At 40.7% G+C, this 27304-nt stretch overlaps 1 protein-coding gene across 1 annotated transcript; it reads left to right on the forward strand.

Annotated features, from left to right (window-relative positions):
• The first annotated feature begins 1066 nt into the window (after positions 1–1066).
• LOC117524335 (solute carrier family 35 member F5-like) lies at positions 1067–26341 on the forward strand. The gene is made up of 13 exons (XM_034186095.1): positions 1067–1203; positions 3671–3805; positions 4254–4403; positions 11595–11654; positions 11906–11987; positions 12598–12788; positions 15591–15672; positions 15822–15909; positions 19174–19238; positions 19320–19424; positions 19618–19777; positions 21084–21174; positions 26171–26341. The coding sequence occupies exons 2-13, from the start codon at positions 3671–3673 to the stop codon at positions 26339–26341; spliced, it is 1380 nt and encodes a 459-aa protein (XP_034041986.1). The 5' UTR covers positions 1067–1203.
• The last annotated feature ends 963 nt before the right edge of the window (positions 26342–27304 follow it).

A 27304-nucleotide genomic window follows, 5' to 3' on the forward strand; every position in this document is an offset into this window, starting at 1 on the left:
GGAAGGTCTTAAACACTTAGGAAGTCTCACTGTTGTACCAGGCTATCTAAATTTAAGGCTAATGACTCTAACTACAGTTTGTTAGTGTTACAGTGTCTTAAAATATCTTATATCAGTCTCCTACTTAATCTCTGCTATGGTATATTTTGGTTTGACCTAGACATTGTTGTTGCAATCCCTCAGTGACGAGGAAGATTGTCTCTTGATCAGTTCCTGGATGGGATATGTACATCCAGGGTGGATCTAGAGCCACCTGTTTTGTTTATGGTAGGAGTCTCATTGCATGCCAATAAACACATGGTCTTTGACACATCCTTAGACTGGTCTGGTGGCTGGGAAATCACAGATGATTGCAGTCTGAGGACCTGCTGTAGCCTTCATCTGCCTTCACAGCCCTTAAGTTACAAGCCATTGCCTCTTTCACCTGATCTGCCACTGAGGAATTCTCGTTTCACCAGAACCCATGAGGTGCCTCGTGTACAGGGTTCCTGTTGGGCCTTCATGGTTACTGTAGTGGCCACGGGACACACAAAGTCCCCACCGTATTTCACCCCAACAGGCAATCTCCCTACTTAATTCGTTGCCCAGGTGTCAGGACAAGGATGATGGGTTGGATTTTGACACCCTGACCAAGGGGTAGTAATCAAGTGATTAGTATGCTAGTGTGGAAGGTTCCCGGTTCAAACTCCACTCCTGCTACATTTCTCCATTTAATGTGGAGTTGCGTCAGCAAGGGCATCTGGTGTAAAACTTGTGTCAAATCAACACGCAGGTCCACCTTGGATCTGCTGTGGTGACCTCAAGTGAAAAAACAAGGAGAAGGAACTTACTTACCAAGACATAGTGTGCTACTCAGTGACACCTTTTAACTTCACACTGATAAAACAGTTCTGTTTAAATTGTGATTTGATTGAGTCAATCTGTGTCTAGTGTGCCTAGATTTGTGGAGTTAACACATTTAACGTAGAGATTAAACCCCTTTTAATAGTATCGCTGTACGACTACAAATCCCAGCAGCCTCAGCGTCACATAAGTGAAATCACCTGATCAAAAAAGAAAAAAAAAAAAAGGCGATGAGTGTGCTAAAGTTTATAACCGCTGGACTGTCAGATATGTCATCGTGTTTAGTTACTGAAATAATCGATACATTGGATATTACGGGACGTGAAAGGACAACCACTCACAAAATATGACTTCAGTCAGGTAACGAAGTCTTACGTGAGCATAACATTTAAGCATGTTTGTTAGCGCTTAGCTAACGATAAGTACACGTAGCGAAAAGTACAGAAATTTTAGTACCAACTTTTGCTCGTGTGGGAAACAAGAAGCTGTCATCTTTTTTCTTACAACCTGCTGCGCCGGTTGCTAACCTGCTTGTTAACTCACAGAGACTAGTTGACACTTAGCCTGTCTCCATATGTTGACTAATTTGTCTGTCAAAGTCAACATATAGACGCAAGCCGACATCAACCGTTGTCTCCTTAACGGATAAAGACTGAAGACCAAAGACATCGTGGGCTTTAACAGGGGCGTAGTCAGGGGGGCCCTTGCGCACTGTTTACTGTGAGATTTCTGTTTCTCTAATGGGAGGGGTATAAAATTACTGACGTCAGTTGGGGAAAACACTTCTGTGTAATGTCACATCCATAAATGTTATTCAATATGTGGCACCCAGCAATAGGAGAATTCAGTACAGTGTCACTTCTGGCCGGCTATAGAGGGTTTTCAATCACGTGACCGATTTGCTGCAGGACAGGTGCCGTCTCCATTCTGGATTCCAAGGAGGCTGGCGCGTGATAGAAAAATGGAGAGATTGTACGGTTATTACGATGCTTTAAAACCTTGAGATAAAGCTATTTATCGTGATCGATGTGTAGCAGTTGGTTCAGTGGATCCGTATCTTGTACCAGATAGTGAATTTAGTGGTGATGTAACGAACTGGCCGACAGTGTCACACTGTGATATTGTGAACTTGGAAGCTGCCGACCAGGTCAGCCTCGCCGACCTCCTGCAGAGCATCACAGCGGAGCTCTGAAAGTGGAGGTCGTCTTGAAGTCCTGAGCGATTTCTCTCACCAGGCGCTGGAAGGGCAGCTTGTGGATCAGCAGCTCGGTGCTCGAGGATCACAATGTAAATAAGCATCCGTATTGGAAGTGTTCTTGTGTTATCCTCGGCAGTATTTTTATGTATTCTTATATAATTTTATTGCCAAATAAAATAAGATAAAATTCTGGTAACAGTGGATTTCTGTTAGCGGCGGATCTCTCTCAGCGCCACGATGCCGTGAGGCTTCTTCACACCGACGTTGAAGCTTCTGCAATTGATCGCCAAATGCACATAGCGTATCACAGCGGCCACCGCGTCGTAATCCAGAATGGCCGCGGGACACAAAATGACGTGACCAATACGTCACATGAAAACCCTCTATACTAAAATACGAAATGGACGAAATGGGGCGAAATGGAGCCTAATAATCACGAAATGGGGTAAAAAGTAACGAAATGGAGCAGACTGACTCCAAATATGATTAAATATGATTCACTTAATTACGTTTATTTAATTGTTTTTATGCAAAATGGAGCAAAATGGGGACTGATAATAACGAAACGGGGGTAAAGTGTAATGAAATGGAGCAGACTGATCCAGACTGACTAGCATTACATTCAAGACTGGACAATACAAGTTCAAATTAATAAAAAAAAAAAAACAAGTTATAAAGTATCTTTCCTCTGTGATTGCATTTTGTGGTGAAATATACACCAAAATGGAGGAAATAGACCTAAAAATAAAAAAAAAGAGAAAAAATATTGGGGGGGGGGGGGGGGGGGGGGCTGTCTGCTGCACATAGCCAACACATAAATACAGCAAACTGGCAATAAAACAGATTATTTATAGGTATTATACCAAAGGGGGCCAATACTTATGCAACCATCATCTTGGCTTTTATATTTGTTATAAATTTATATCAATTAGTAGAGATTTGTTTTCATTTTGAGTTTAAGGAACATAATTTTCCAAATTTTTATATTGAGAAACCTGATTTAATGTTTGTATTTGAAATGGTATAAATAAATTATAATGCATGATATACCAAGGGGCCAAATACTTTTGCAAGCCACTGTATGCTACTGTGATGGCAGCATTAATGTAGAAAAGTATATTGAGATTTTAGAGCACCTGATCCTGCTGAGGGTAGGAACTGTGAGTTGAGCTGCTTGTTGTGCTGCCACGGTGACCTGGACCCAGATAACTGGTTGAAAATGAATGAATGAATATCATGCTGTTAAGATAATATCCTTTCCTTACTTTGTAAAAGTAACCAGATTACTTAATAATCAAAACAGCCATTAGTTGCAACTCTAGTTTCCTAGTTTCAGTACAAGTCAAAAGTTTAGAGAGACTTTCTCATTCAACTGAATGGGAAAGTCTGTCTGAATATCTATCTGTGAGTGTTTATGTTTAATATTTTTTCTGTTATTGAACACACAGCTTGATGCAAACTGTAACATTGTGGTCCCTCAAGATTGCCTCAGTTTTATTATCATTTGTCAGTCACGTGTTGTCCTTTGGAAAATATTGACAATATTTTTGTTTCTGCTGTCACAATATTCTTTCATAATTGTTGAGCTTTATCTAATTTTTGGGTTTCCTCTGATCTTGCACTTTGCAGATGGAGTGGGTGTTCATCATGAACCGGATGAACTCTCCGGGAAGTTTGGCAGCTCAGCGTCGGCGCATGGCCCTCGGAGTGGCCATCCTCCTACTGGTGGATGTTATCTGGGTCGCCTCCTCCGAGCTGACCTCCGTAAGTCTGCCGGCACAGGGTCTGTGACCATTTTCTGAAACAAAATGTGTCAGTGATCAGATTGCTTTGCCGTGACCGTGAGTCAGCTGACAGTGGTGTGTTTGTGCTCATGAGGTATTCTGCATAACAACAAGAACATGAAACTACGATGTATAATTTTCCTGAGCCTCACAACAAACCTTTCAGTGTCCAACTTTTGTACAAGCGACAAAGGAACTGGAGCTACGTATTCAGCCTGTGCTGCAGTTTTCAGTCAGCAAATGTGGCAGTTAAATCCTGAGGTTTTAATGTGTTCACAGCATCACAATATTGGGAGCTAAAACTGGTCTGTCATCATATTTTCACCCGAGTTTGCAGCTATATCTGGGAGTTGAACAAATGAAGATGTCGCTCCTGACTTCAACTTTCCTGTTGTATTGTGTCGATTTGTTTTTTTCCCCCCTATTAGTACATCTTCAAGCGACAGGAGTACAACAAACCTTTCTTCAGCACATTCACCAAAACCTCCATGTTTGTGCTGTACCTGCTGGGTTTCCTGCTGTGGCGCCCCTGGAGGCAGCAGTGCACACGCAATCTGAAAAGTCAGCGCTCTGTCTTCGTGAGTCTTTACATTGCACACTTACCACATGGTGGCGCTAAAGGACACAGCTTCATCAAGCTTTATCAGTTTATTTATTTTGGACAGGGATCATCTCAATATGTGCCTCATTACCTGCACCTGTGCTTATCAGGCAGCGTAGGGTACACTTGTGGTCGGACGTTTACGTACACTCATCAGGGGTATGACTGTCATGTTAATTTTGGGTTTTTATTGATGTCTTTGTTCTTTTGTCAGTGGAATGATTGTACAGTATAAAGTACATCTTTAATGACTTTAAAGAATAAGAATTGGGTGCACAAGTCTGAATTTTTATTTATTTTTTGGATCTTCTCTAAATCAACACTGTCAAGGTTTTTCTTTTCTTCACCCTTAAATGCAGTAATGGATGTTTCTTAACAAATGAAATGAAGCTGACCACACGAAACCTGGAATATCCAGGGTTCATACTGTCTGCAATGAACTCAAAGTCAAACTCATAAATTTAATGATTCTTGCCATTTTCTCCCTGCATTTTCCATATTTTCCCAACCTTTTCTGTTTTGGGGTTGTAAAACAATGCACAGTTGTTAAAGGACTAAATGTAAAAGTTTAGTCAATTATGTTTTTTGCTATGTGCAAAATTGAAATCATTTTATATGCTCTGGGCAGTGGTGGGCCAGCCTGGAAAGTTTGAGTTCTTCCCCACGCAGGTTTCCCTACAAAATCCACATCCACGCAAACGTGTTCTTTGAGGCAACTGAAAAATCCGCATCTGTGCAACATAAGAGGTAGAAAAAATAAAAAGAGCACAGAGCTTGAAATATTTTTAAATATGTTTGTTGTAACCGTCCGTGTAATTCCAAGTTCTTATAACTTTGACGTGCGTCCGTTAATCTGCACACATGTAAGCATTGTCACTTCTGAGGATCCGCGTAAAATATTACCCATGTGGTACTTACTGCAATCCGTCTGCGTAGTCATAAAGTCCATCAAAACATTTTCCCTGCGCATTTAACAAACTTTCCATTCTGGTTGTGTGCAGGGCTAACCAAAAAGTTACAGTATTTTCTGAAGTATGTCATGTTATTTATTTATTTTAATAATTTAGAAGGTCCTGCGATTTTATATGCCAGTGTGACTTGTATACCATGAATAATATTGGGGCTTTTCCAGGAATTACAGCACTAAACAAAATAAATTCCAATGATAAAAGAATTCATGAAAATAATAAAAGTACACCACAACAGTGCACAAAAAATCTAAAATTAAAGAGTTGATAATACAGAAACAACTTTTATGTATGTATGTATGTTTTTTCCTCTTCAATGGGTGTTTTTTAACAGGTGTGAAATACTCTGGGTATCTTTGATAACCACTAATCTGCTAATGGAACATTACGTGCAAAATGGGCAGAAATAATTCAATGAACAAAATCAGTTAAGTCGTAGTTTCCATTCAGTGTACAGTTTTTTTCACAGTACAGAAAGTATTAAATAAATAAGACATATTAAGAAGTAAAAATACACACAGGAAGTAATTTTTACTAATCTTAATGCAGTTACTCTGGGTTGACCTCCTGGTCCTCATTGAAGATGCTTGTTTCCTTTGTGTGCATAGGCGTAGGAGGTGGGGGGCAGGGCAACCGCCCCCCCTGAGCTCGGCAAAATGTTCAGATTCGGGCAGATGGGCTGGGAAATTCGGGCATGGGCCATGTTAAGGAAAATATGTTTGTCTAAAAAATATTCCAAAGGCTATGAAAAAATTTGATGAAGAAATTTTACTCGAAAGTGTGATGACCATCATCAGTGTAGACGTAGAACAGATGTCTTCAACTCTATAGAGTCTAGTGCCAGGGTCTAGGGTTGTAAATGCCAGCATGAAGCCCACTCCTTCCAGTCCTAAGCCCAAGCAGTGCTGCCTCCTGGTGGAGAGTAAGAGAACTAAAGGCCACCTGTGGACCAACCAAAGAGGTTATGTACAGTGGGGAAAATAAGTATTTGACCCCCTGTCAATTTTGCAGGTTTTCCCACCTACAAAGAACGGAGAGGTCTGTAATTTTTATCGTAGGTTCAATTCAACTGTGAGAGACAGAATCTAAAAAAAAAAATCCAGAAAAATCACATTGTATGATTTTTAAATAATTAATTTGCATTTTATTGCATAAAATAAGTATTTGACCCCCTACCAACCAGCAAGAATTCTGGCTCACACAGACCTGTTAATTTTACTTTAAGAAGCCCTCTTATTCTGCATTCTTTACCTGTATTAATTGCACCTGTTTGAACTTGTTACCTGTATAAAAGACACCTGTTCACACACTCAATCAATCACACTCCAACCTGTCCACCATAGCCAAGACCAAAGAGCTGTCTAAGGACATCAGAGACAAAACTGTAGACCTGCACAAGGCTGGGATGGACTACAGGACAACAGGCAAGCAGCTTGGTAGAAGACAACAACTGTTATGATTATTTATTAGAAAGTGGAAGAAACACAAGATTACTGTCAATCTCCTTCGGTCTGGGATTCCATGCAAGATCTCACTTTGTGGGATAAGGATGATTCTGAGAAAGCTCAGAACTACACAGGAGGACCTGGTCAATGAGCTGAAGAGAGCTGGGACCACAGTCACAAAGATTACATTAGTAACACATGATGCTGTCATGGTTTAAAATCCTGCAGGGCAGCAAGGTCCCCCTGCTCAAGCCAACACATGTCCAGGCCTGTTTGAAGTTCACCAGTGACCATCTGGATGATCCAGAGGAGGCATGGGAGAAGGTCATGTGGTCAGATGAGACCAGAATAGAGCTTTTTGGAATCAACTCCACTTACCATGTTTAGAGGATGAGAACAACCCCAAGAAAACCATCCCAACTGTGAAGCATGGGGGTGGAAACATAATACTCTGGGGGTGCTCTTCTGCAAAGGGGACAGGACGACTGCACCGTATTGAAGGGAGGATGGATGGGGTCATGTATTGCGAGATTTTGGCAAACAACCTCCTTCCCTCATTAAGAGCATTGAAGATGGGTCATGGCTGGGTCTTCAGCATGACAATGACCCCAAACACACAGCAAGGGCAACTAAGGAGGGGCTCCGTAAGAAGCATTTCAAGGTCCTGGAGTGGCCTGGCCAGTCTCCAGACCTGAACTCAATAGAAAATCTTTGGAGGGAGATTAAACTCCAAACCTGAAAGATTTGGAGAAGATCTGTATGGAGGAGTGGACCAAAATCCCTGCTGCAGTGTGTGAAAACTTGGTCAAGAACTACAGGAAACGTTTGACCTCTGTAATTGCAAAGAAAGGCTACTGTACCAATTGTTAAGCTCTATTTTTCTAGGGGGTCAAATACTTATTTTATGTAATAAAATGCAAATTAGGCAGTGCTTAATTTGTAAAGTGGGAGGTCCCGGAGCGCAGAAAAACAAGAAGGGCGGGGGGACTTGCGAGCAATGCTGTGCGCCACACTTAAAATAAACTGCACACACACACAAACACGCACACACACCTTCACAAATGACACTAACACCCTGCCTTTTCCACAAAAATTACTACATTTATGTTTGCTGTCTGTTTCTGTACTTTTCTGTCACTTTTGCACTCTTTTTCATACTTTTCCCTCTTTTCAAAAGTCACCGAACGCACTTTACCGTAATATATGCAACATATAGAGGGTTTTCATTCACGTGACCGATTTGCTGCAGGACAGGTGCCGTATTACAAGGAGGCTGACGCGTGATAGAAAAATGAAGAGAATGTCCGGTTATTACGAGGCTTTAAATCCTCGAAATAAAGCTATTGATGTGTAGCAGTTGGTTCAGTGGATCCGTATCTTATACCAGATAGTGAGTTTAGTGTTGATGTAATGAACTGGCCAACCGTGTCACACTGCGATACTGTGAACTAGGAAGCCGCCGACCAGGTCAGCCTCGCCGGCCTCCTGCAGAGCATCACAGCGGAGCTCTGAAAGCGGAGGTTGGTCTTGAAGTCCTGAGCGATTTCTCTCACCAGGCGCTGGAAGGGCAGCTTGTGGATCAGCAGCTCGGTACTCGAGGACCACAACGTAAATAAGTGAAGCAGCAGGACCTTCGTGGCCGGGACGACGGTGGGGATCGAACCCATGCGGCTCGCACAAAAGACTGCTCCTCTACCAGGTCAGCCAAAGGGACCCGGGACTTTCATCCCGCTACATAAGCATCTGTATTGGAACCGTTATTGTGTTATACTCTGCAGTATTTTTATGTATTGTTATATAATTTTATTGCCGAATAAAATAAAATTCTGGGAGCAGTGGATTTCTCACAGCGCCACGGTGCCATGAGGATTCTTCACATCGACGTTGAAACTTGAGCAGTTGTTCGCCAAATGCACGAAGTGTAATCACAGCGGCCACCGCGTCGTAATCCAGAATGGCCACGGGACACAAAATGACGTGACTGATACGTCACATGAAAACCCTCTATAGCATACTGTTGTTAAGCACGGGTTCTTGGGTTGCTGTTAGTGTTGAAATTTTTCAGAGTGAGGGCTTACATGAGAACTTACGGTAATGAGAATCAGCAGCGCACTAGTGTGAAACTTCCGTGTTTTTCCTCTGCGTTATGACATCACAGGATTACGTTTACCGTAATACACCATATGTCATTGGAAAGCCCTTTTTTTTTTTTGGCAAATTAGGTTGCCAGATACCTACAACTGCATTATTGATGAAGAGAATAGATTATACATCTTGGTTGCAAAAATTTTTTTTTTTTTTTTGTCTTGTTCTCTCAGGTGTAGGCCTATAGAATAGATTCGTGATTTTGGGTGCAATTTTGTTATTTAAGCTATTTGTTTGTTTGCCTACACACTTAATAATGTAAATAAAGTGTTAAATTATTCAGCATTATGTCGTCATATGTTATGTATTATGCTGTACTTGTGCGTCTAATGGTATGAGTAGGGATGGGTATTGAGAACCGGTTCCTTTCGGGTATCGTTAAGAAATTATTCGATCCACCGACATCAATAAGCTTTTTGCTTAACGATTCCGTTATCGGTCCTTCAGAGTGGCCGTTGTTTTTAGGGGTGTTTGTCAGGAAAATGATCACTTCTCTAAGTTCATTACAGACCCTGCAACGGCTCCGTAATCAACTTTTCTGCAGCGCGGCTTTGCTTTGAACCTTGAACCAATCGAAGCAGTGGTTCGCAGATTGAAGCAGTGCTTCGATCTATTGCTTCGTTTATTCATTTTTTTCTTTAGCTGTATCTTAATTTTCCCCCACTAAAACCCTAGTGCATACATCTGTGAGTATTATTTACCTTTTTTATGTTAAACCGACCTGTTATGGTCTTCTGAAACAGTTGATAGATGTATGTTATAACTTAAAAACGGGAGCGATGCTAACGAGTTAGCATGTCTATGGCATTTTCAGTGTTAAATTTAGCATTAAGCAGTTGCAGCTGTCATCGCGTTCGGGTGCATTTTTCTGTATAATAAGCGTTTGTTGTCGTAAAAGAGTCAATTGTATTACAAACTGTAATATTTTTTTATTTATTTTTGTTTATATATTAATAATCTAATGATTAGTTATTATATACAATTTTAGAGAAAGAGACAAAAAGAACCTGAATAAAAACACAACAGAAAATATAAAACCAACTAACAATGAACATAAATAAATACATACATACAGAAATAAATAAATGTTTCCTGTGAACACCTAGTGACTCTTACACCTCCATTTCATCCCTGTCTTATTTAAGTTTAATGACACTTTGTTTCGGTCAAACCATATTTTCAGTGCGTTAATTTCTTCAGTGATTTCCTCCAGAACTATCTGCCAAGCTAGAAAACTGCTGCATCCTTGTAAGAGCAGAATACTACTGGAATGAATTTGAATAAGGAAAGTTTTTTTTTTTTTTTCCCCCTCACCTAAACCTAAATGGATGCTGCACTCACTCCAGTTTATTGTCTGGAATAGTCCCAGATTGCATTTCAGAGCTTCTAGAATTCAAACATTTTTGTGCAAGTGGTGCTGGGGGGTAATTTTGGGTTTCAGCTTTTTTTGTTTTTCACCACTTTCATCCCTGAATATGTCAATCGTGAGTCACTTTTGTGCGGATTAAAGTTATTAACTGGGACTCCTGTCTTGTGAGAAAGAAATGAGAATCGTCCTCCGTTCTGTTCACACAGCTCCAAACGCTGCGCATCTCTCTGCTGAGTCAAGTTAAGACTCATTGAAATACATAGAAAACCTGGAAAGACTACTTTTAGTACAAAATTCACAAGAGGTATCGATAAGGGAATCGATAAGCAATTGGATTGATAAGCAGAATCGATAATGGCATCGATATCGATAAAATCTTATCAATACCCATCCCTAGGTATGAGTGGGTTAGGGGGTGGTGGTGGTGGGCAGGGGGGCCGGGGGGGTGGTATTGTCCCTACCAAAGCTGAGACCAAACCTACGCCCTTGGGTGGAATATGCTGGAAAGCTGCGCATGTTGGCAATCCCACAAACGGAGGAACAAGGGAGACAATATTTCTTTCCATAAGTAAGTGGTTTTGGTTATTCTTGTCATTTTGTCCGTGACATTTGGTTGATAAACAAGTGTATGTTTCCTGCCCGTGCCTGTGTCGTCCAAGGACACGGACCATTAACTCTTCACTTAAACACACACCACTGACTTCACACATATATATATATATATATATATATATATATATATATATATATGCATTTGTATATATGTGTCAGTACATGATTTTATGGATTCCGAATGTTTATGGCTGTTAAACTTTATTAAAAAAATAGGACCTGACTTGATGTTAGCGGAACAAAATTTGTTGGCGTGCTAATTGTTCTGCTAATGGTTTTCAAAGCTAATGTGCATATGAAAAAGTTAGCCTTGATAACTTGCTGTTAGCCCATTTATTAGCTGAACTGTACTACTTTTTTTTATACCAGCTTACGCCAGTTAAGGGTCACAGGGGGGTGGGGTGGGGGGGTGTAGCCTATCCCAGCAGTCTTAAGGCAGGTGGCAGGATACACCCTGGATGGGACGCCAGTCTACCGCAGGACCATGTAAGAAAATCCTTCAGCCTATTATTGATGATAATAAGAAATGTGAAATAATGTGTGGAAAATCGGTGACTGCCCCCAGAATTCAGAATGATTTATTGCTTTTCTTGCATTTCATTTATGGTCTGAATTCTATCTTTGTGCAGTTTGATGCTGACCCTTCCTTCACCTCCTGTGCCACTGACACCCCCATAAATAATGGTTTGGTGAGTTGATTAAAATTACACACATACAAGTTACAGACTTTAGAGAATCAGTAATAACTCAGGAAATATGCACTTCTTCTTTTTTTTTTTTTTTTTTTTTTTTTTTTTGGAATGCAGTGACAATCAGAATGAATGATACTCGAAGGACTTAAAAAACATTGAAATTTAAAACATTTTGTGGTGCAACTCATAATGTGCAGTGTATAAATTTAAGGACTTTGAATGCCTGACTTTCTCACACTCTCATTTAGAGTGAACCACTGTACGTTCCGGTGAAGTTCCAGGATGTAGCGGCTGAGCATTCAAACAATTTTACTGGAGACTGTAAAGTTTGTGAGTACCTTAAGCACTTTATAAATCAAGTTACATACAACCGTCACTTTGTATTGACTAAAATTCCATAAATTTTGAATGAATTTTGTATTTTCCTGTTTCTGTTCGAGTTATATCAGCATGTTACTGTATTATGAAGTTAGTTTCCTGAAGCCTGGAGGCAGTATTGGTTGTCATAAGAGGACATAGCCATCAGGTTTGAATTTATTTTGCACATTTTTGAAATATTGAAAATACATATGCAGAGGGAAACACTGTGATATACAGAAAGATCACGAAAATGCCAAGATACCAATTCATGGTTTTCATCACATAGTAACGTTTACATATAAAGTACGTATTCAGAAAATGTCCATGCTGACGCCTCAGGTTTATTTTGTGTTGCCATTGACAAAAGTATTTGAACAACAGAGGGCAGCAGTGAGCTTTGACAGAAGAGATGTAGTCAGTGTCACGAACAGACAGACTACAAACGTACATCTACCTGATCTACACCCCAATCTTTTTTTTTTTTCCTGTATCACCAGACTCGTCTTCAGTTCATTAACATGAATTAATGCCACTGGAGTGTCTGATTGCAGCATTTTCCATTCGTTTCTGCTTCCTAAAGCTCCCAAAAAGCAACGGGTGCGTTTCAGTAATATCATGGAGGTGCGTCAGCTGCCGTCCACTCAAGCCCTGGAGGCTAAGCTGTCCCGCATGTCCTACCCCGCAGCCAAAGACCATGAAGCTGTGCTGCCCAGTGTGGGCAAGCTCACCGTCACCGATGTGGCCAAAGTCAGCTTCTTCTTCTGTTTTGTGGTGAGTAGAGCTTTTAGAGAAAGTCGCACATGGGGTGATGGATTTAGAAATTTTGTTTTTACAAATATGTAGTGATAGAAAATGGGCGACAAGCCGTGTGCTGACTGCAACATTACCAGAAATGATGAAACTTTATTTTTTTTTAAACTGTTACTCAAGTTTTGTTTATGAATCGGGAGACGGCAGTCCTACTTCATTCACTTCATGAACCATTTGATGTCATGAGACCCCATTTAGCACTGCCTGTAAGTCTTTCTTTCAATATGGACTCTCGAAAAATGCTTCAAAACGTGTGGCAGCAAATAGGTTGAAAGCTGATATGGTGAAGCAGCTCCAGTTCCTAAGAGAAATCATGACAACATCACTACAGCCTGACATCGTGATGGGCTCTGTGGCCACCAAGGCTGTTCTTTTGGTGGAGCTCATGGTGCCATGGGACGATGGGCTGGAGGCAGCTCATGAGCGGAAGTGGGAAAAGTACTCTGACCTGGCAGCTGAGTGTAGTATTATAACGGAGGATCAAGGATCGGTGGTCTCCAGCTGATGACCTGCATAGGCTGTACCAAGGTGTTGGCTGGCCTCCTCATCTGTCGTGGCAGTCTCTCAGTGGTGAGGAAGGTCGTCTTGTGGTTGATTCCCGGATGGGATATTGGACACGGAGAGATGCCTGTACACATGTTTTAATTCTGATAAACATATGGTCCTTGACAGATACTTAGCCGAGTCCAGACTATCGGGATCTGAGGACCTGCTGTATCCTTCGTCTGCCTTCACAGCCACTGGGTTGTAAATCATTACCTCCACCTGATCTTGAGGACTTCTTGTTTCAACAGAGCCCTGTTAGCCATCTCCTGTTCAGGGTTTATGTTGGGCCTTCATGGTTAGCATAGCGGCCGCGCGGTGCAAAAGGTCTCCACCATATTTCACCCCAACATGCAATCCCCTACTTGATCCGTTATCCAGGTGTCACGACGTGGATGAGCGGTTTGATTTTGGCACCCTAAAGAGTAGTGTAGCGGGGAACAGTTTGAGGCAGTGATGCCTCGCAGGACGACCAGCAACTTGTACTTCAAGTGGATATAACAGCCGAGCAATAAATATGACCCGTTTGCTTTTTATATTCAGTTTTTGCTGCTTTCTCAAAAAACTTTTGTGTTTTTTACTTGGCACTTTTTATGTTCTTGCCTGTGTCGCTGAGTTAGTTTGTTGGTGTATTACTCAAGTTGTACTGAGCGTATTTGAGCCAAGCTTGTAACACAACCTGTCAAATTACGGGTTAGTGCAAACGGTGATCAAAATGAATTTTTAAAAGTAGCCTGGGAACCAAACAAGTCTGAGAGATCCTGTTAAATTTGCTCTGCTGATTAGTCTGACACACAGTCATCTGTATAGCAGCACATGATGAATGAATGAACTCATTTGGGTTTAGCCCAATTATGTGCACAGTACACAATATGTCAAACTGCAGTTATAAACATCTTTCCACAAATGCACAAACGGTCATTACCAAAGCATGCCACATTAAAATGAACTGATACAAAACTCGACTAAGATCACATAAAAGAAAACCAAAAGGCAGGATAACATTAAATAAAATAGAATAAATAGTCTGTCAGGCTGCAGTTAAAATCAGTTAATTAAGCATTCATGTTGTATATGGCTTTGATATGTAATTATTAAAAATTGTATCCGTAAAACGACTTAAAAATGTGTCACTCAGTGCACGTGACATTTGTTTTCATTGCTCTAGTTGGTTGTAGATCTACACAGTTCTGTCCAGTGATATTTTGGTGTTAATCAGCTGGTAACTTGGCTGGTTTTTAGACTGAGCTAAGCTTCCAAACACAGAAAAACTGCATTTGCAAAGATAATTATTATGAGTATATAGAACAACACCAGGCAGGGATGGTAGCCAAGTGGTTAGTGCGCTTGGTTTCAGTGCGGAAGGTTCGCGGTTCAAACCCCATCCCAGCCATATTTCTCCATCCCTGGAGAAATATGTGGAGTTGTGTCAGGAAGGACTTGCAGCGTAACACTTGTGCCAATTCAACATGCAGCTCCAACTAGGACTTGCTGTGGTGACCCCGAGTGCAAACAAGGGAGCAGCCAAAAGGACTTACTTTTTTTTTTTTTTTTTTAACATAGATTAACACCAGACTGACTCATTACTTTGTGAGAAGGATGTGAGAGTCCAAGCTCTCTTCCACGCTTTGATACCTGGGTATTGGATCAGGTAGGGGTTGCCTGTTGGGGTGAAATGCAGTATGGACCTTGAGTGCTCCATTGCCACTACAGTAGCCATGAAGGCCTGACAGGAACCATGAACATGAGACGGCTAATGGGGCCCTGGTGAAACAAGAAGTCCTCAACAGCAGGTCAGGCGGAGGAGGTGACGGCTTGTAACTCAACATCTGTGAAGGTGGATGAAGGCTGCAGCAGGTCCTCAGACCCCGATCGTCTGGGTTTTCCCAGCCATCAGACCAGTCTAAAGATCTGTCAAGGACCGCGTGTTTGTCAGCGAGCAACGACATTCTCACCTTAAATAAACTCATGCACAGGTGTCTCTGAATTGACCCTGAATTTAGAATTCCACTATCTCATCCCAGAATCTACCAGGAGACAGTTTTTCTTGCCACTGAGGGATTGCATGACTCTGTGATAAAAGATCATCACTATGAATCAGCCATTTCAGATGGGATTGGCCAAATCCAGACCAAAGGACCTGGATCAAATTACATACTGCAGAGCTGGTGGATGTAAAATGTTGTGATATTTTTTTACTTTTTTTTTTCCATCCCACAGTGGTTCCTGGCTAACCTGTCCTATCAGGAAGCCCTTTCAGACATGCAGGTGGCCATCGTAAACATCCTGTCTTCCACCTCAGGTGACTTTCCATCTCACTGAAGTTTATTGATTTGGGTCAGTCTGCCTGGTGTGAAGAACAGCACTTTGTGTTGACTATTAAAGAACAGTGTCTCTTGTGCTGTAGCTGCTTGTTTGCTGAACCCTGGTCTTTGGTGTCTCCCTCTTCAGGCCTGTTTACACTCATCTTAACTGCCATATTTCCAAGCAACAGCAGTGACCGCTTCACCTTGTCCAAACTGTTAGCTGTGGCTCTCAGGTAAACACTCGGAGCTGACAGCTGGGGGACAGAGCGTGCTGGGAGCTTTCAGCACTCACTCTGTTTGTGCATGAGTCCGTGTGTTCTTCTGTCAACTTAAAATGTGTCCATGCTGCTGTTAAACTTGGATTTGTATAGAATACTATGAGATTTGGTCAATAAGGATATTTTTAATATCCCAAATTTAACTTCTTTGGTGAAAGCTGGTAGGTTCAGTTCAGCCGGTAATATATTCTAGTTGCAGGTCAGTTATTCATAAAGAATTGTTGAGATTCAGTCCAGTTGTCTTAATGATGTCTAACCTTTCTCCTGTAGAGACAAAGCCAGCCAATGTTCTATGTGGGCATGTCGTACTCTGCAAAGGTTTTTGTCACCCTAGACTTTAATTTTTTTTATTTTATTTGAAGGGACAATACATACAACATAGCACAAAAAAGGGAAAATGTGATGCATAAAGATGTCTAGCTTCCACTAATTTGCAGTCTTTGTCTCTGGTCAGGCTTTAGAATAGTAAAATTTACTAAAAAATAATACAATGCCATGATACAAATACAGTGAATAATACAATGAATAAGTACCATGAATATACAAACACAGTTGCAGATTAGAGAATAAACACAAGTTAAATTTAACATAAAACATTGGGAAAATGCTATCGCATTGAAAATTACTTGAAAGAAATTAAAGTTCATATTTCTGCTGCTGCTTGAGCCAATGTTTAACTTTCACACTAAGCCTCTTTAGTTTTGTTTTAGTGGAGCAGATAACTGTAACAATTGTTCATTTCTGGAAAGAAGCACTAAAGTTGGCACAAATACTCCTTAGACATTACTCTTTTGAAAAAACTGAGTAGCCACTTGAATTTTCAGTAGGCGGCCAGGTAGGGGTCAGTTGAAGAATTACACAGGGGTCAAAATTAAAACATGCTCCAATCATATTGAAAACTATACCACATTATTTGTCTGATCACAACGATACCAAAAAGGTATAGTTTGGACAACCTATGACTGAATGTTATGGGGTAAAAACAACAAGAATGGTGACAAAGGTCAGTTTCAGTTTGTACAGGTGTTAGAAGTTAAAGTTGCTCCAATTTTGGTAAAAAGTGGTGCAAATTATTGGTTGAACTAATACGATTAATAAATGAAATAGTTCTGACTGTGTTGAATGTTTGGTCTGTAAGGTAAAGGTAGAGCAATGTCGATGTCCATTGGATTCTATGACATGTGACATATGTTACCCTGTAACATGATATCTAAGCATGCCACATAGTGCAAACTATTCCTTTTTAAAACCCTATTAACTCAACCAATAATTTGCATCACATTTTACAATATTTAGAGCAACTTTAACATCTGACCCCTGTACAAACTAATGCTGACCTTTGTTACCATTCTTGCTGTTTTTACCTCATAACTCCATAACATTCAGTCATAGATAATCCAAACTATACCTTTTTGGTATCGTTATGATCAGACAAATAATGTGGTATAGCTTTCAATATGATTGAAACAGTTTTAAATTTTGACCCCTGTGTAATTCTTCAATTGACCCCTACGTGACCGCCTACTGAAAATTCAAGTGGCTACTCAGTTTTTTCAAAAGAATAATGTCTAAGGAGTATTTGTGCCAACTTTGGTGCTTCTTTCCAGATTTGAAGGATTCCTCTGTAAATATTCTGTTATCTGCTGCACTATTTGGGATTTAATTTTGAAGGTAACAAATTTAGTTTGCATGCCATGGGTGTGGTCACTATTTAACAAGTTCCTGTTATCTGTCTAAAAGTGCATGCAAACCAGTTCTAACTGGTTAATGTTGTAGCATACAGAGTACTAAGTTAGGTTTTGATAACACAACACTCCTGCGTGAGTGACGGTTGTAAGAACCCAGATCTGTACATCTCACCGTAACTTTGAATAAATCTAACCCGAGAAATAGTTTGTTTCAGGACTCTATTTGGGACTGCATGATTAAAGAATCAGGAGAAGACAACAGTCCTATGCGCAGCTTCTGGGCTGTTGAGTGCAAAGTCTCGTCCAGTATTTTCTGATAACATGCTGGAGTCATGCTGCTATCAATTTTGACCAAGTTTCCTGTGCCTTTGTAGTTCACACATCCCAAAACAGCAGCGATCCACCTCGGTGTTTCACAGTAGGAATGGTGTACCTTTCATCATAGGACCTGTTGACTCCTCTCCAAATGTAACGTTTGTGGTTGTGATATGTCGTCTATTTTTTTCTTTCCCCAGTTATGTTTATTAGATTTTACATATAAGAACGGTAAAAAGGAAAAGAAACACAATAAAGAAAACAGAACAATCTGGCTTAATATACAAAACAGACAGCTCAGTGAGACAAGCTCGAGTTCAGATTAGGCCTCTATAAAAGATAGAGGAAATGTCCAATCCAGCATAAGTCCTAAGTCCATAAGGGGTCCCAAATTTTGTGGGACATATCGTCCCTCTTGTGCAACTTACATGTTAAATACTCCAGTACAGTTCGATGCCATTGGTTCTTGGATGGTGCTTTATCGCAGATCCAATTCAAAAGGACACACTTGCGACCACAGAATACAAGTATCATGTAAAGTTGTCTTTGGTACTTTCCAGAAATGTTGGTTTTTTGTTATTTCAAGCAACAGGTTCAATGGATTACATACTGTATTGGTAGTAACAGAAAATATTTGATCAATTTCACATTTAACCACATTCCAACAAAATTGTAATTTCCTGCAGAACCAGTAGCAATGAGTCAGAGTGCCTATATCAGTTTTACACCTGGGAGATATGTCGTCTCTTGATGAGTCTTGTTGAAGTAGTGGCCCATCTCTTCATTAGTAGTTCTGGAAACTACAACCTGCACTTTGTGGAAGTCAGCTCCTGCTTCACTTCCTCTACCAAATTTCTGCTCAGTGCAGACAACTGCTTCTACAGTTCCTGCTGCATTTCTGCTTGAATTTTCTCCTGCAGTCATCTGAATTTGTCAGTTCGGTTTCCCTACACACTATTCTCCAAAGTTTGTGTTTCAGTATCAACTTTATGGAAGGTCACTATGGGCTTAACCTGCTGCTGAATGCAAATGTAGGATCAGCAGATCAGGAGCAATATTTCAGTTTGTATAGTTCCTGTTCATTTCAACTTTAAAATGGTCTCCTTGGGTGCAAAAAAAAAAAACCTGACTTCATGGTGTCATTATCTCAAGTTAATGTTATGGTATGAATAGGGTGATTCCATGCATTGTCTTTGTTTTTTTTTTTTCCTACCAGCATAGGAGGTGTTGCCCTTGTGAGTTTTTCCAGCATGGACAACCCCAATGACAAAGGCGTCATAGGTAATCATAATGAGACATCTTTTGATTAGTAAGTCGACGCTCATTTTCCAAGACAGTGATGGTTCTTAAATGTTCTTGAAGGCTCCTTGTGGTCATTGGCTGGAGCCGTACTGTATGCTATCTACATCGTAATGATCAAGAGACGAGTGGATCGGGAGGACAAGCTCAACATTCCCATGTTCTTTGGTAAGCATGTGTGTCAGTCATATGACATGTCGCGATAAGACTTCTTTAACTTGTATATTATTCACATCATTCTTTCTTGCAAAATTAGGGACTTTACGGGAAAATAGCTTTCATTCTGTGGGCTTCTGGCCACCAGAGGGTGTGCCGTGACATGTCAAAGCAATGTTTGCTGGAGCTGCTGTTTGTCTCACAGGGTTTGTGGGTCTATTCAACCTGCTGCTGCTGTGGCCCGGTTTCCTCGTGCTACACTACACGGGCTTTGAGATGTTTGAACTTCCGAGCAAGCTGGTGTGGACTTACATTCTCGTTAACGGCCTCATCGGAACAGTTCTCTCAGAGTTCCTGTGGCTGTGGTGAGCACCTGACCCAGATTACACTGTGCTGAGTGCACAAATCCTGTGCATTTGTCTGGTACCTCAACACATTAGGGGGAGCTGGTGGTACAGCGTCAGTCCCCCTGTCCTGCTAAATCAGTTGGTGGACTTCATCAGATCTTCTCACAATAGTAGTACACCATTTGAAGATGGGAAGAAATAAGTCCTGTGTAGTTCTTGGGTAGGCCTGAAGTTAAGTAATTCCACTCTGATGTCTTCAAGGGGACGCACTTTATTTTTATAATATGTCGTATTTGTAAAATGGACCCAAAAAGGCAAACTTTCAGTTACGTCCACACAGTCAGTAGTTTTGCTTTGCAGCACCTGCCAGTTCTGTTTTATTTCTGGCACGTGTCTGAGAAATGATGCAAGTTTAATTGATTTTGGAACAGTGGGACTGAATACTTGGGGAGAAAGTGACACTGGGTGTCTGCAGTGGACAGCTAGCATTCAAGTCATGGAAACTTGGAGTATCAAAGCACACTAGATGGCATGAAGCCTGAAGCAGCGTCGCACAGCATGACCGTATAATGTGTGCCACTTCAGGAGAAGGTAATGGCTGTAATGTGGTTGTGTTGTAAGATGTGTATTTAGTTTCCAGTAAGGCAGGGTGGCGGCCAAGTGGTTACGTGTGCGTTTCCAGTGCGAAAGGTTCTCAGTTCTCCATGTAATATGTAGCTGCTTCAGGAAAGGCGTCCAATATAAAACTGATCCACCTCCTTCGTATCTGCTGTGGTGACCCCGAAACAAGGGAGCAGTCGAAGGGACTGACTTAGTTTGTCCAGACTGGTTTACACTTATTGGTGTATTTTTAACTCTCGCTTCATGAACACTGTGCGTGTTACAACACAGCCAGACAGAAGTACGGCTGACTGTAATTCACGGAAAAGAAATAAGGCAATAATAATAATAGTGCGCCCCCTAGGGTGGTTCGTAGGTGAGTATATGTGATAGGGAGAATTACGAGGGGTGATTGAAAAGTTTGAGCCTGATCCAGAAAAATTAGGGTGTGGTTTGCCTTCTTTTGCATTCAGAGAAACCAGCATTTCTTGCGAAAGTGTGAGGTTTTCACTTACTAGGTGTAATGTTGAGAAATGTTGGTTCCTCAGAATACAAAAGATGGAGAACCATGCCCTACTTTTCTGTGTCACGCTCAAAACTTCTCAATCATCTGTTGTATTTGCTATATACTCTGATTATGTTTAACTGATACACCAAGTACATCACTTTGATTGGAACACAGTATTTCAGCGTATAAATTCTGTGACTGATGATGTGTCCACAGGGGCTGTTTCCTCACTTCCTCCTTGATCGGCACTCTGGCACTGAGCCTTACAATCCCGCTTTCTATTCTGGCAGATATTTGCATGCAGAAGGTAAATTTCTCATTACAGTCAGAGCTGAAGTCAAACTGAAGCTCATGGTTGCTTTTCATAAACAGTGGTGGGTAGTACGCGTCACAAGGAGCACACATACTGTTTGCAAAATAAGTAGTTTTTTTTTTATAGGAGGGAGCACTTAAAAAAACTGTTTCTACTTTTATTCAAGTTGTTATAAATTGCTATTACAGTTTGTTGCAAACAGTCTATTGTAAATTGGGCTGAAACTGCTGGTGCTGAGTGCAAAGCTGCGTGGAGACAAAATATGCACCACCTTTTCTTAGACTGTGATGCAAATGTGACGATAAAAGATGCACAACAAGACGATCCATACACCGCGTCTGGACAGTTTTTATTCCAAAATCATAAAGAGTATATATGCCTAGGCTCATGTGTCATACATCACACTGACAAAGTGAGGAACCTTGGGGTAATTTTTGATCCTACGTTGTCATTTGACCTCCACATTAGAGATACAACCCCTGGCAATAATTATGGAATCACCGGCCTCGGAGGATGTTCATTCAGTTGTTTAATTTGTAGAAAAAAAGCAGATCACAGACATGACACAAAACTAAAGTCATTTCAATGGCAACTTTCTGGCTTTAAGAAACACTATAAGAAATCAGGAAAAAAAAATTGTGGCAGTCAGTAATGGTTACTTTTTTAGACAAAGCAGAGGAAAAAAATATGGAATCACTCAATTCTGAGGAAAAAATTATGGAATCACCCTGTAAATTTTCATCCCCAAAACTAACACCTGCATCAAATCAGATCTGCTCGTTAGTCTGCATCTAAAAAGGAGTGATCACACCTTGGAGAGCTGTTGCACCGAGTGGACTGACATGAATCATGGCTCCAACACGAGAGATGTCAATTGAAACAAATGAGAGGATTATCAAACTCTTTAAAGAGGGTAAATAATCACGCAATGTTGCAAAAGATGTTGGTTGTTCACAGTCAGCTGTGTCTAAACTCTGGACCAAATACAAACAACATGGGAAGGTTGTTAAAGGCAAACATACTGGTAGACCAAGGAAGACATCAAAGCGTCAAGACAGAAAAATTAAAGCAATATGTCTCAAAAATCGAAAATGCACAACAAAACAAATGAGGAACGAATGGGAGGAAACTGGAGTCAATGTCTGTGACCGAACTGTAAGAAACCGCCTAAAGGAAATGGGATTTACATACAGAAAAGCTAAACGAAAGCCATCATTAACACCTAAACAGAAAAAAACAAGGTTACAATGGACTAAGGAAAAGCAATCGTGGACTGTGCATGACTGGATGAAAGTCATATTCAGTGATGAATCTCAAATCTGTATTGGGCAAGGTGATGATGCTGGAACTTTTGTTTGGTGCCGTTCCAATGAGATTTATAAAGATGAGAACATGTAAATTTCCACAGTCATTGATGATATGGGGCTGCATGTCAGGTAAAGGCACTGGGGAGATGGCTGTCATTACATCATCAGTAAATGCAAAGGTTTACGTTGATATTTGGACACTTTTCTTATCCCATCAATTGAAAGGATGTTTGGGGATGATATCATTTATCAAGATGATAATGCATCTTGCCATAGAGCAAAAACTGTGAAAACATTCCTTGCAAAAAGACACATAGGGTCAATGTCATGGCCTGCAAATAGTCCGGATCTTAATCCAATTGAAAATCTTTGGTGGAAGTTGAAGAAAATGAAAATGATCCATGACAAGGCTCCAACCTGCAAAGCTGATCTGGCAAAAGCAATCAGAGAAAGCTGGAGCCAGATTGATGAAGAGTACTGTTTGTCACTCATTAAGTCCATGCCTCAGAGACTGCAAGCTGTTATAAAAGCCAGAGGTGGTGCAACAAAATATTAGTGATGTGTTGTAGCGTTCTTTTGTTTTTCATGATTCCATAATTTATTCCTCAGAATTGAGTGATTCCATTTTTTTTTCCCTTTGCTTGGTCTAAAAAAGTAACCGTTACTGACTGCCACAATTATTTTTCCTGATTTCTTACAGTGTTTCTTAAAGCCAGAAAGTTGCCATTTGAAATGACTTTAGTTTTGTGTCATGTCTGTGATCTGCGTTTTTTTCTACAAAATTAAACAACTGAATGAACATCCTCCGAGGCCGGTGATTCCATACATTTTGCCAGGGGTTGTATAAAGAGGACTGCTTTCTTCCACCTGTGAATTATAGTGAAGATTCGTTCCATCCTGTCTATGACTCATGCTGAGACCCTGATTCATGTGTTTATCTCTTCTAGATTGGACTACTGCAGTGTTCTATTTTCTGGTTTACCACAGTCTAGCATTAGGGCTCTCCAATTGGTTCAAAATGCTGCTGCCAAACTTTTGACACAAAGCAGAAAGTTTGACCACATTACACCTATTTTGGTGTCTCTTCACTGGCTTCCTGTCCCAGTGAGATCAGATTTAAGGTTCTGTTATTAAACTATAAAATTATTCACAGACTGGCACCTCTACCAGACTGGGTTTAACTAATTAAACCCTACGTACCGGCCTCTGTGTTCTCAGTGTGCAGGACTACTTTGTATCCCTAAGGTGAATAAGAAGTCTGAGGGTCACAGAGCTTTCTCTTATCGTGCCCCTGTTCTGTGGAATGATCTCCCTGTATCAATAAAACAGTCAGATTCTGTGGAGACTTTCAAGTCCAGATTTAAGACGCACTTATTTTCCCTTTCGTATGGCTAGCATACTGGCATAGTATGTTACTATGCTTTTTGCTCTTTTAATTCATTTTATTAGTAAATAGAGTGGGTCTCGGCCTCAACTTTATCTAAAGTCCACGCTTTTAGTGAAGCTTAGGGTTAACAGCCAGCGATTTCCTTAGTATCTCTTCTGCTTTCCTGTTGCTTAATGCTGATGAATTATACCTATTAAGTGTAGTTTTTTTGACCCAACTGATCCTGTTTTCTTTGTCTCTCTGTCTGAGATGTGGCTGGATCCACGTGCTGGATTAGATGATTTCTGTAACAGATGTGGAATGGATTCTGCTGCAGAAACAGATCCACTGATGACACCCCCCCCCCCCCCCCCCCCCCCCGACAGTGGATTGGACACCTGCATGGTCTCTCATCAATTGTTGTTGTTGTGTTCTGTATTGTAAATCTTTCTGGTAGACTGGCCTAAGCAGTGAGTCACCCCTCTGAGTCTGGTCTGCTTGAGGTTTCTTCCTCAGTATCATCAGAGGGAGTTTTTCCTTCCCACTGTCACCTGTGTTCTTGTTCTGGGGGTTGGTAAGGTTAGACCTGACTTGTGTGAAGTGCCTTGAGGCAGCTTTCTTGTGATTTGGTACTATGTAAACTAAATAAATAAAATATAGAAAGTTATCCTGTGAAGTAGTTGCTGCATCTCCCAAGAAACTGTGAAGTCTCTGCATTTAAAAACTCATCTTCCAACCACATTTAAGGCTCAGGTGAAAGTAGACTTGTGTTCTATTTATAAAAGCATTTAAATAGCTTATTTGCTGAGTGTCATGGGTGTCATTTATAGATATGTTCACACTGCTATTGTCATTTTAACTGCAATTGCCAAGTGGAGTTTAGAGTTCGTGCAACTGAACCTAAGTTACAATTAAAATGGTAATTTGCATTCTGAAGCTGAGAGCAGGTGTCACGTGCAGACTGTCGTCTCATCAGCGCTGCACATTGTCCTGCCTAGTGCAACAGGTGTGCGCATCGCGATGAGGTGCACATAAATGTTTTACCTTGACAGAAAAGTAATAGTCTAAGACAAAGTTGGTCAGTGTACCGATGTCCACGCTTACCTAGGTGACAGAATTTTCATGAGAAAACTCAGATCTTGGGTGAAAGAAAATAACTTGAACTTTGAGTAGAGTACTCAGTACTACAGTACTTTATTAAACCTAGGTACTGTTATTACTTGAATAGTTTTCTCAAATCAGAGTTTCTCCACTGTTGAGTAATTTTTATGATAATTAAGTATAGATTTTCAGTGCACTACCCACCACTGGTCACAAATGACTGACTGACTGCAGAATCAAGTCATAAAACAAAAAAAGAAAAATCATAATTTTAGTCTGTTTCCATGACTGTTGTAATTATTCACTTTGTGTGCTGGTCATTGTAAAGGTGTGTTGATTACTGTAGTTAAAGGAGAATTCTGTTTTTTGTTTTTTTTTAACCTGGGACTAATTTTTGGATTGTTTTAGTTAAACATTTAACTGGGATTAACGAGAATTTAATCGGTCCAGTATTTAGTTTGATTGTTAAATCTGAGGAAGCGCACACAGCAGTCATAAAACATGGCAGTAAAATGCTTCTCCAGGCCACTGCGTCAGTACCTGTGACACATTTATTGGCAGAAGAAGCTGGCGGCTGATTTGTTGCTAAGTTATGAGATGTCATTGCGTGATGTCATCATGTCAACCTGAAACGGTGTCCGTGGAAAAATTGGTGAAAAGTACAATTTGAAATTTGTTAGTTTTGATAATGATCACATTTTTTGTTCTGAGGATGCTGTTGGATATGTCAACATGATGACATCATCACACAACGTCACGCCCTTTAGCAACTTTTGGCAACAAATCGACCTTCTTTTGGGAGCTTCCCCCGAGAATAAGTGTAGCACAACAGATATTACCGTACTCACCCTTTGGGAGTGCCCAGCGCGTTCCGCACGAAATTCACAAAAGAGGGGGTGGACCGGTGCACGAGCATGGCCAATATTACATTTGTGGGAATGCCCATTTCAGTAAAATGATTCCATCAAAAATAATTTGCCTGTTTTTTGTTCTTTTTCTATTCATGGCATGCGATCCTCAAAATAATACTGGAGTGAATAAAATCCTTTTAGTACCAAAATGTTTAACCCAAACAACGTAAAAATAGGTCACAGGTTTATAAAAACCAAACAAACATGAAATTGCCCTTTAAACACTTTTGTGCCAGTGCTTTGCAGATTGGACATGTTTTGTATATTTATGTTTGAAATGAAGAGGGCCGTCTGTCTGCACACAGGTACGCTTCTCGTGGCTGTTTTTTGCCGGGGCTGTCCCAGTCTTTCTGTCCTTCTTCATTGCTACACTTTTGTGCCATTACAACAACTGGGATCCTGTCATGGTCGGCGTGAGGAGACTGTACGCCTTCATTTGCAGGAAACACCGTATTCAGAGGTTTGTCAATGTTTGACTGACTGACTATCAGAAGGCTGTGAAGGAGGCAAAAACACTATCTGTCTCATATTATTTCGAGCAGTTGTCATCGTCCCAGTGTGTTATTTCAGACTATAAACTCGGTTGTAAATCCACACACCTCTGCTTTGATGGACGCTACAAACCACAACCTGTGAGGAGTTTCTTCAGTTTTTATTGATAAGGTTTCATCAGTCAGACAGAACGCTGATCAGAGCTGTAATGTTGAGTTGTCTGCTCCTCGTGCACATTCTGCTGTGCTCGAACAGTTTGAGCCCATTTCTTTTGCATCTCTCGCTGATGTTGTCAAACACATAAAACCTACAAGTTGTCCTTCAGATGTTGTTCCAGCTAAGGTGCTGAAGGAGATTTTAATACTGTTGGGGCAGGTCTCCTAACTTTTATCAATGCTTGTCTTAGATCAGGGTCTGTTCCAGCTGCTTTTAAACATGCTGTGGTTCGACCTCTTCTTAAAAACCTCACCTGCACTCATCAGTTTTATCTAATTTTAGACCTGTGTCTCATCTGCCATTTCTGTCTAAGGTTTAGAAAAGGTTGTCTTTTTACAGTTACAATCATTTTTAGAAGACAATCTCATCCTTGAAAAATTCCAATCTGGGTTTAGATCGCGACACAGCACTGAGTCAGCACTTTTAAAAGTTCATAATGACATCACTTTGTCGGTGGATGCAGGGAATCCTGCTGTGCTGGTTCTGTTGGACCTCACAGCAGCCTTTGATACTGTGGATCACACAGTACTTGTTTCCCGGTTAGAACATTTTATTGGCATTCAGGGTACTGCACTTAAGTGGTTTAGATCATATTTGGCTGAAAGGAGCTTTTCTGTCATGATTGGGGACCTTTCCTCATCAACTGCTCATCTGTCTTGTGGAGTGCTGCAGGGTTCTGTCCTTGGGCCGATTCTATTTTCTTTGTACATTCTGCCATTGGGGTCAATTAT

The sequence above is a fragment of the Thalassophryne amazonica genome, chromosome 14 (genome assembly GCF_902500255.1).
Source record: "Thalassophryne amazonica chromosome 14, fThaAma1.1, whole genome shotgun sequence".
In the NCBI taxonomy this organism is placed as follows: Eukaryota; Metazoa; Chordata; class Actinopteri; order Batrachoidiformes; family Batrachoididae; genus Thalassophryne; species Thalassophryne amazonica.